Here is a 10,158-nt window from a genome sequence, read left to right on the forward strand (position 1 = left end):
CCTTTTAGGGCCTGCTGACATATGGATCTTATCCCCCAAGGACGTGATTGGCTTCATAAAGCTAGTCTCGCCAGAATGGGGGAGTCACATACTGTAACTCAGGATCTCTATTCATCAATAATAGATGGTCTTGAGTTCAGTCGATACCAAGGTATCTTAGTGACAAACATGTTACTGAGATAACTTGCGTATTTCACAGCAAAAGGGTATATCACAATAGTCCTAAAATCTGGACGCAGTGATCTTCACCCGACAAACGAGGAGATCGTTCATTAAAAATAATTGCCTACATTACGGCTCTTACCAACTATGTATGGCAAATCAACGAAAGGCTTGGCCCAATCTCACCCCTTTTCAGCGTGCATTGCTCGTTGCTAAGAAAAACCAGAACCGCTATATAAATATTCATCAAATTCGATAAAACAACAACAGATTATCATAACATGATAACCAGGTATCCATCGATCCAAAAACTAGTTATGTAATAGATTTGTGGGGCATTACTGACACTATTTTAATACGGGTTCATTCGATCAATAGTTTCACATTCAAATTCCAAGCATTATGGTACGAGCACTATTAGTTCTTGAAATTAGTTTTGTGATTTCCTAGACGTGAATTTTAATATAATTTCGAACCGTTTGAAGTTTTCATCAAAATTCGTAACAGTTTCTGAGATTTTGAAACATTTTTCGTTTTTGGCCCATTCTTACCCCCTAGGCCCAATGTCACCCCGAACGACGGTATCATGGGCTTTAATCGTAAATTGTGCCGTCCAACTGCAAATCACTGTTTTTGGATGTTTTTGCATACATTTCTGCATATAAACTTCCAACGAGTTTAGCACCGCCCAAACGTTGACCGATTTGGCTAAAATTTTGTACAGATCATCAGGGCATCAAATAGATCCGAATAAGGCCCATCAAAAAATTTGAAAAAGTGTTTTTTTAGCCACCTTAATATGAGGCATGCAAAAATTGTTGACAAATTTTCATCCTTAACCGACTTCAATTCAGTGCAAGAAACAGCTGCTATGGACAGTATAAGCCGGTCACGCCCTTATAGTCAATTCAGGATTAGGAGGGGAAAATTAGTCTGACACTCATTATTATAAGAGACTGAGGAATACTCTGCATCTCCGTTAGTGCCACGGGAAAGGAATCTTTGGTTTGTTGAAAAACGTAATTCATGCGAAGCCACCTTGGTAAGCGTCTAAATTGTAAACGAATTTATTTTGAAAACTCGTAAACGAAAACCGAAAATCATGTGCTTCGTTTAATAATAATGTTTTCCTTAGGGCCTTCTTAACCCTAAAGCGATGCTTAGTCATGCGCTTGAACATGTTTTGAGGCGGGCCTGCCCAACTTTTTCAAGCCACGGGCCAATTTTCAAATTTTACATTTTCATTTTCCCATTTTCAAAAAACCCAAACTATTTTTTTTTTTTCAGAATGGCGTTTAGTTTTACAGATAGTTTTCAAGAAGCACTAAACACGATATTATTGCGTTTGATCTATTTTTTGTGTGTTCTTATTTTCTTTTTCTTTTTACGTAACAGGACATGGAAATGTTGACTTCTTTCCAATACACGACGCATATTGATTTCACAATCGGTGATCGAATTTCGCAAGCAGATAAGGAAGATCAACAATTACTTTTCACTGCTTTTATTCTTGATAAGAGTTGTGCAAACAGATATGGACTTCTGAAGAGAGAATATATCTCTCAAGAGATGTGTTTTTATGAAATTTAGATTTGAGTTTGTTGTTGCATTTGAGGTCAATTAACTCCATTTGGAACTTTCCATGTACATTATTTACATCAGTAAACGATGCTGAGGAACTGTGTTCTCAAAAATTAGCGAAGAGATAAAAAATACTGTCGAAGCTTCGATTTTAGCATATTCAACAGATTGGCAGGAACTGTTTTCTACCGGATTAGAGAAATGTATCAGTTTTAAAAAATCAATTGTGCCAAATTGTTTCAATTTTGTTTCAATAGTTTGCATGTTGGATAATGAAAGTTCGACGTGTTAATCCCTGACTAGCAGCTTAATGTTCAAGTCATTGAGATGTTTGGCGACATGTACTATAAAGGCCAGCTACTCACCAATTTAGCTTAGGCATTGGTTTTGCTTTATCTTGTAAAAATAGTGTGATTTTCTCTCGCTCTCAACCAAGGTACCATGGGTTAGCCAACGAATTAACACAACAAATCTCCGTATTCTGCTTCCATTTTTGTCAACATAATTTGAAATTAGTGGTGGTTGAGTTTCCTCGCGTAGGTAAAATTGAGTTACTTGATAACGAGCGACGCTACGAATATTAATCGTTTTGGCACATAGCATCGCTCAGGATGGAGATCTTTCAAGTCGGCCCTTTGCACCACCGGAGGTGTACAGGATCCATAATCACATAGATCTTTTTTGGTGAAAAATACAATATGCAGAGAAATATCACAAATTAACTTTTGCGGCTGATAAACAGTTCATTAACAAATAAATAAAATGCTTTATTTTCCAAGTGTGACAACGCCAGTGTTCTTTTCCGTCATTGTCGGAGCTCCATATGTTGTTAATCTTTAGGTTTGCAAAGAAGAGTTCATACAGGTACATACATACCTTTCCCCAGGTCGATACTGGTAGTCGTTTCCTTCATTGGGATCAAAGCTGCTATTTTCTCTGGGATTTGAAGATGGTCATAAATTCCCATAATGAAGACAGCTACATGTGCCTTGTTTTTTTTAAATTAAGTATTTTCGGTTCAATCAAAGTTAATTGCCTATTTCCGGGGATTAAAAATATACATATCGCTTTAATGGGCACATAACTCGAAAAGTAAACAGACAAAATTGAAAAGTAGTTTTTTACCTTTGCTCACTTGCAGCATACACGAAAAAATGGTTTCCAGATGGGCTAACCGCCTAAAAATTTACATTTGTGCGAGCAAAAACGCGAGGTGAGGGATAGCACGGCCATTGTGGCTGCCATTTTTGGACGCCGCCGGAACTAAACTTAAACCACCCGACTTGGACATTAATTTACAATGTTGTGAACACCCAAATGTGAATATGTACGTTATGTGGAAGATATTGATTTGGAAAATGTATTGGTGGTAACCACTTTCCCTTCGATGGGACTCGAACCCATGACCCTACAGTATGCTAGACTGGTGCTTTAACCAACTCAATATCTTCCACATAACGTACATATTCACATATGAGTTTTCATAAGTATTTTCATCGATTGCGGCTTTTTCATGTAACGTACTTTTCAAATCTTCTGTGAGAACTTTAACTCTTCATCGTACTTTACGAGAAACTAATAGAAACTGAAGAAGGCTTTTCTTTAGAGCACACGATATTACCAACAGCCGATATGCATTCCCTGACAAGTTCTCCGTCCTAGAAAGGTTCCATCCGTACTGCTAAAATCTCATTAACAGCAAAACTGGCCCGTGTTGCATTATTCGACTCCGTGCCTGCCCAGATTTTATTTTTTAATCAGTAATAAGGCCGATACAAATATTTAAAATCTATTTTGTCTTCCCCCCCCCCCCTCTGATTTTTTTTTTGTCAAAAAATAATATTTTGAGGGGGCAACAAAATAAAATTCGGATAATTTTAAGGATTTTCAAAACATTCTTTAACAAATCCGAGGAGTTTTTTTATTTTTTTCATTTTAATATTTATTTTTTATTATCCCCCCCCTTGACCTTTCGGAGACCAGTAGGACAAAAAATTTATTAAATATTTGTAACGGCCTTATCTGCAGTACACTGGATTCTGTTTTTACACGATTTATTCCAATCGTATTTTTGATCGTGTGGCTTTAATTTACCACAAAAATCTATCCAACATGTTCATAAAAATCTCGAACAATTCAAAGAAAATTCAGATGGCAATTAATGTACGGTAAACCTTTTAGATGGGCGCAAATCTGAGAAAATGTAAATCGTGTAAAAACAGAATCCTGTGTATTTAAAAATAAATAATAAGAAGTCGAGTTAAGTACGAGACACTGAAGACGAGCTTACTGTTGAGGTCGAAATACGCATATGTCAAAGGTGAAATCAAGTGGTGGAATAAAATGGAATCGTACGAACTCGTCCTTTGGGGTCGTATACTAATTACGTTAGCACTTATGGGGGAGGGGGGTCCATTTTCTTACGCTCCGTATAATAAAGTAATAGTAAAGATATCCCACTAAAACCACAACATAATTTTCTTATCAATAAAAAGCAGCTTCTCGAGCCAGATAGATAGATAGCCAGAAACGATTTCGGGCCGATTTTGAAGTATTTCTTCTTATACGCCGCGGGCCACCAAAAAAGGAGCCAAAGGCCGCAACCGGCCCGCGGCCGTACGTTAGACAGCCCTGGTTTGAGCCATAAGAGGTCAAGAAGAGGCGCTAAGAAAGAGGCGCTATAAAAATACTTCACAAGGGCCTCAGGAATCCACGCCACGGCTTTGCCTCTTTGACAACGTTGTACTGATCTGATTCATATCTGATTACAGGATAGAATAGTTAAAGATATTTTTCGTTTTCTGTTGGACATTTCTAACAAAACACTGAAGACGTTTTGTAGAAGAAAACTAAATATGACTCTCGACTCAGAATGGGTTTATGTAGTTAGTGTTAATAGAAAAAATATATAACATAAAGTTTTGAAAACAGCTTTATGATTTTGTTCAGCGACCGTACGAGACAGTATGGTTTAAGTCTGAATTTCTTTCGAAATTCCGCGAAATTCCGTTAAATTTCGTTAAAAGCCAGTTATTTCCAGCGATTTTTTTTTTTTGTAATTTCACGAAATGAAACGAAATCAAGAAATCAGATTTCGCCATGCTCAAATTTCGCGAAATTCCACGGAATTTCGTTTCGAACCACCTGAAACGAAATTTTGTGAAATACCGCATATGCTTAGTATACGTAAAGGCTATAGGATTACTCCAAAACCGAACTTTTGATATAAGGCTCGGAGACCCATAGTGTTATATACCAATCGACTCAGCTCGACGAATTGAGGTGATGTCTGTATGTGTGTATGTATGTATGTATGTGTGTGTACAAAAATGTGAGACACACTTTTTTGTACTTAGCCTTATCCGATTTGCTTGCAACAGGTTGCATTCGACGCGGAATCCTTCCTAATTTTTCGCTATTGAAAATTGGCCCAATCGGCCATTGCGTTCCGGAGTTATTAAAAAAACATTGTTTGTTTCCCCATTTTTCCCGAAGGCCCCCCTTGATTTTTTTTTCAAAATCGATTTTTTTTGTCAAAAACTGCTGCAATGCATTCAAATGAATGTGAATTGATGAACATAATTGAATCTATCTCCCTAAAGTGCAGTTTTGACCTCTCTTATGTGCTTTTCTTGTTTTATAGTACACGAGAAAGGCACCATCACCGCTAGGTGAATTATTCTGGGTTTTTTGTTAATTTCGTCGCCTTCTTTGTTGTCAGGAAACTTCAGAAAATCGTTAAACGATGGGTTTCCTCCATTAATAACTTGTTGTGCCCACAGTGAGCGCCCAACAAAATTAAAACACAATTTTAGTTGAATAAGCTAGTTTTCTAGCCGAAGAAGACTTTTTTGGGCATAGAAGCGCTTCACTCACCTGCAATGTTTGTTGGCGAGTCTCCTTATCCAGCTTTTCCAGTAGAAGATGGATCAACCATGGGTCACGTGTGTTGTATTCATCCCCAAACGCGTTCGATTGTCGCACGACTTCGTCAGAAGTCGATAAGAGCATACGTAGATTCCCGGCGTTGCAGTTAAAATTACCGCTTCGTCCACGATTTCACGAATAAGAGCAAAAACAGTCTTGTCGTAAACATTTGTGAGCGTTTCCCATGCTTCTTGGTAGTTTGCATCCGAAATCGGATACGAACTCACCAGCTGCTTCGCACTTCCCTCTAAATATGACAACAGGTACTGCATTTACAATGCATCCCGGATGTAGTTCCGGTTGTGATTGGTCGATTCGAAAATATCCTTGAAGGACCTCCAACTTTTCGGTGGAAATCGCACATTCAAAAGTGCACAATTCGACACCTGTTCTCCCGCTGAGTTGACGTTCCCTCTCGCACGGTTTGCACTACCGCTGCTTGTTGGCCCTACAACAGTGAACGCTGTGTATTCATAAGCATTTTTATCGCTTCTCGAATATAACTGTCGATAATTGTTCTGCCACTCGATGAGGATCCCGATTTATCCGGATTGGTGTCTGCAATGTACCCCTTGAGAATGTCTTTTGCTGGAAATAGGCCATATTGACTTCTTCCTGAATATTATGTACCAGGGCAACTGCTTCCGGATCGTATGGAATTTCAAACATTTTTTTTTTCTTCGAATGTTCTGGAATCGAATTAGCGCGCAATGTGACAGATGCGCAAGGGGTCACACCTCGCAGGTACAGACGATAGGGTTGGGTGATCTCCTACACGAACAATAGATTAAATGATTAAAACCGTTATAAAACCAAAAAGTCGTAACTCGTTTCTAATCATCAGACATTCACCATGTTAATAATGTTGTTCAAAGTGTGAAGTTTGATCGTGTACGCTTCTTTGCTTACGTCCGAACCGCACAGACCTATCTCATGCTTCAGTTCCAATATAACGATGTGATGCTTCAAGCTTACCGGAATTGCCCCGCCGCAGACGAAAGCTTGCTATAATCAGCTTCATATTCGATCTCTTTTGCAGGGTCACGATAAACCATATAAAGGTAGTCTTATAAGACTGCGGTAACTATTATTTTCAATATCTATATAATTAATGTTTTGTAATATGTACATTTCCGAATAACAATCATTTGCTTGAAATTTAATACATTCTCTCATCGATAAAATATCGTAATGAACACATGAAGTAGAATGGAATCAAAATTATTAACGGGTGTTACATAGAGTAAATTAGGAATGATTTTGCAGGACGAAGAAATAAGTAATTCGTATCCCATTCCAGATGACGAAGACTCCCTACAGCAGCTACCCGGACAGCACAATCAGCAGCACCAGCAGCAGCACAGCAACCACGACCTCCGGAGTCGGGTCCGAAGTTGTTTCACATCAGCATCTTCTGAGTAACGCCTCGAGCAATGGCAGCAACAGTAATAACAACATCAGTAACAACAATAACAGCAACAACAACAACGGCAACACAATCGGGTCCGATTCGCCAACGTCAACGCGCAGCTCGACCACGTCCACCTCCTAGCAGCGGTTGATCTCGGCCGGTTGCTCTATGTCGTCGACCGCTTCGTCCTCGCCGATACCGAGCAGCGTGCTGTCGAGCAAGAATAACTTCAACTTTATTGCATCCTTCTCGCCGGTGAAGGATGTTTATAACAAATCGGTTTCGACCAGTTCCAACTATTCTTCCTCGTCGTCGTTGGTGTCCACGGCGAGTTCAGCCCGACCGCAGTCCCAACAGTCACATCAATCGCACCAGCAGCAGGGACAGCAACAGCAGCAGCAGCCAGGTGATTCGGGCACGGGAGTTCCAGTCCAGCGGTCGGCATCGTTCAACGCCGCCTGTACGGTTCCGTTAAGCATAAGTAAAACTACGCAGGTCAAAAATTCTGCATCGTTCAGTAACTGTTCACTGCTATCTAAAGTAGCGAAGAAGTCCGGTTTGAGCGGATCGTTAACGGCATCGTCGCTGTTGAAATTTTCGGCCTCGAATTCGGCGAACAGTTTGTTGCAGTTGAAGCAGCAGCAGCAAGCCAACGGAATTACGATATCGAGCAACATCACCGAGGCCCTTGCTATGGCCGGTCAGAATCCCAACCCCTGCCTATCGACTTCTTCGTCCGGGCAGCTAAAGAACTCTCCTTCGGCTTCGTCATCCACGTCGCTGGCTTCGTCTACGACCTCCACTGTGACGGCAGCCGCGGCGGCCGCCGGAGCAGTGCCCACTACTAGTTCCTCCGCTGCCGTTACTGCTGCATTGTCGCTATCCCAGTTCAATAAGAATAACATTGTTGATTATTATGTCTAATATTAAGCAAACCTGTAGCTATTAAGACTAGGGAAAAATATACAAACTTTTATGATTCAGTTTGTTTTAGGTAGAACACTGCACGGTTTACTTATATGCTGTAAATGTTTGATGGAAATTATGTTGATATTACTAAACTGGCAATTGTACTAACGTATGCTAAATATATCAAAAATGTATGAAAACATAAGTTCGGTTTTATATTTTAGATAACCAAAACTTTGGGATGTTTATATGTTCGAGAACAATCGCTTGATTCGAGATTGGTATGATATTAAATGTCATGGAAAAAATGTCTTCTTTGTCTAATTTATATTAATTTCTTAAGGTTTCCCATCAAATGTTCACAATATATAATTCAAGCGAGTTTTTATGTTTTTAAAACTATAACGTTGATCAGGTGGTGCACACAATCATCAAACCCTTCGTAGGCTGCTCTCCCTTGTGTACCACTAAAGGAATGGAATACACCGAACGAAAACTAAAGGGAACAATCATAAGTCCCAAACGACCAGATATTTAGGCTAACACTAAGTGGATTAATACAAACTATTCTAATATGTACCTACTAGAACAGCGACAAAAAGTAAGACACACCCATATTTAGGGTTTAATGCTATTCGAATACCATACATATGACAGAAAAATAAAGTTCTTTTTTACCTTCCGAACTTGATCGAAAACAAAAACTAATCATTCTACCAAGGACCAGTGAACGAGCTGGTAAATTGTTACCGAAGTATTGTGCATAAAAGTCAAACCTTCCCCTCCCGAGTAATAATTCCTATATTTGTAAAACGCCATAATCGGCATAAAACGTTGAAACAGTTGATTAAATTCTTATAAAAATATGTATGAAGCCAAAGACAATAAATACATACAAAACAAGTACGAACTGAAAATAAGCCAATTTCTTCTTTGCAATATATAAATCCAGAATTTTACTTTACAGAACGTCTTTCTCAACTGGCTAACTTCTTTCTATCCTTTCTTCTACCACTGTGAGTTCCTTCCAACAACTGCATTTTCTCCGAATTTCAAACTACCAATTTCAACAGAGAAAACTAAGTGTACTAAGCAGAAATTCTTAGCTTTAGGGAATCCGTATCCGTAAGAGTATTGTTGACTAACAAAACGTCCCGATAATCATGTTGTAGGGCGGCGGACACAGGTAGGAGCACACAGGTTTAAGCGTTGATCGATGATTGTTTCCTCGTGTTAGAGAACCGCATTTTGCTTTAACTTAACCAAAACAGAGAAAACGAAAGAACGGAGTTACAAACCCCCCTGGACCCAAGTTGCAAGTTTAAATCCTCTAATTATAAAAAAAATAACATGATATCGTCATTGACGCAGTAAAACATTTGAAGACTTTATACAGAGGAAAAAAGATATCGAATAAACTACCATATTAGAGGGATTATTACAAACTAAATTGACTTACCGAAGTAAAAGTTTACACACACTCGACGAAAATGATTAGAGCAATTTCTATGCGCAACGGCAGCAAAAGTGTGACGCGGTGCGCGAAATTTGTTAGCAGTTGATTCAAGTTGAAGCTTAGTGATAAGACTACTATTGATAATGACAGGGCAGATGAATAAGAAACCTATTGTAAATCAGTGATTGAAATAAATAAAACTGAAGAAAATCATGATTTTTATTGGTGTTTGTTTTATTTATTTTTTACCAGGCCGCAGTGGCCTGTGCAGTACATAAAAGTCTTCTCCATTCAGCTCGGTCCATGGCTGCACGTCGCCTACCACGTCCGTCATGGCTGCACGTCCGCAAACCGTCCTCCACCTGATCGATCCACCTTGCCCGCTGTGCACCTCGCCTTCTTGTTCCCGTCGGATCGTTTTCGAGAACCATTTTCACCGGATTACTGTCTGACATTCTGACTACGTGCCCGGCCCACTGCAGTCGTCCTATTTTCGCGATGTTAACGATGGATGGTTCTCCCAACAGCTGATGCAACTCGTGGTTCATTCGCCTCCTCCACGTACCGTCCGCCATCTGCACCCCACCATAGATAGTACGCAGCACTTTCCTTTCGAAAACTCCCAGTGCGCGTTGTTCCTCCATGAGCATCGGCCAGGTCTCGTATCCATAGAGAACTACCGGTCTAATAAGGGTTTTGTAGATAGTTTGGT

General features: G+C 39.6%; 2 protein-coding genes across 12 annotated transcripts in view; both read left to right on the forward strand.

The window, feature by feature from the left end:
* Positions 1-7,222, forward strand: part of LOC134226293 (liprin-beta-1) — a 148,562-nt gene extending 141,340 nt beyond the window's left edge. For 8 of the 11 annotated variants that reach the window (XM_062706970.1, XM_062706965.1, XM_062706966.1 and 5 more), the window contains one exon: positions 6,971-7,222. In XM_062706970.1, the coding sequence (XP_062562954.1) occupies positions 6,971-7,222 (252 nt within the window). Of the gene's footprint in view, positions 1-6,709; positions 6,751-6,970 lie in introns of all 11 variants that reach the window. The other 3 variants (XM_062706973.1, XM_062706974.1, XM_062706971.1) reach the window with 3 other exon arrangements.
* A 27-nt stretch (positions 7,223-7,249) lies between these two features.
* Positions 7,250-9,666, forward strand: LOC134226295 (uncharacterized). Its single transcript, XM_062706976.1, has one exon. The coding sequence runs from the start codon at positions 7,250-7,252 to the stop codon at positions 8,003-8,005; it is 756 nt and encodes a 251-aa protein (XP_062562960.1). The 3' UTR covers positions 8,006-9,666.
* The last annotated feature ends 492 nt before the right edge of the window (positions 9,667-10,158 follow it).

Source organism: Armigeres subalbatus, chromosome 3, assembly GCF_024139115.2.
Source record: "Armigeres subalbatus isolate Guangzhou_Male chromosome 3, GZ_Asu_2, whole genome shotgun sequence".
Lineage (NCBI taxonomy): Eukaryota > Metazoa > Arthropoda > Insecta > Diptera > Culicidae > Armigeres > Armigeres subalbatus.

Bases quoted from the DNA above. Each gene is read 5' to 3' on its own strand.
- LOC134226295 (XM_062706976.1), top strand. From the start codon at position 7,250: ATGTCGTCGACCGCTTCGTCCTCGCCGATACCGAGCAGCGTGCTGTCG.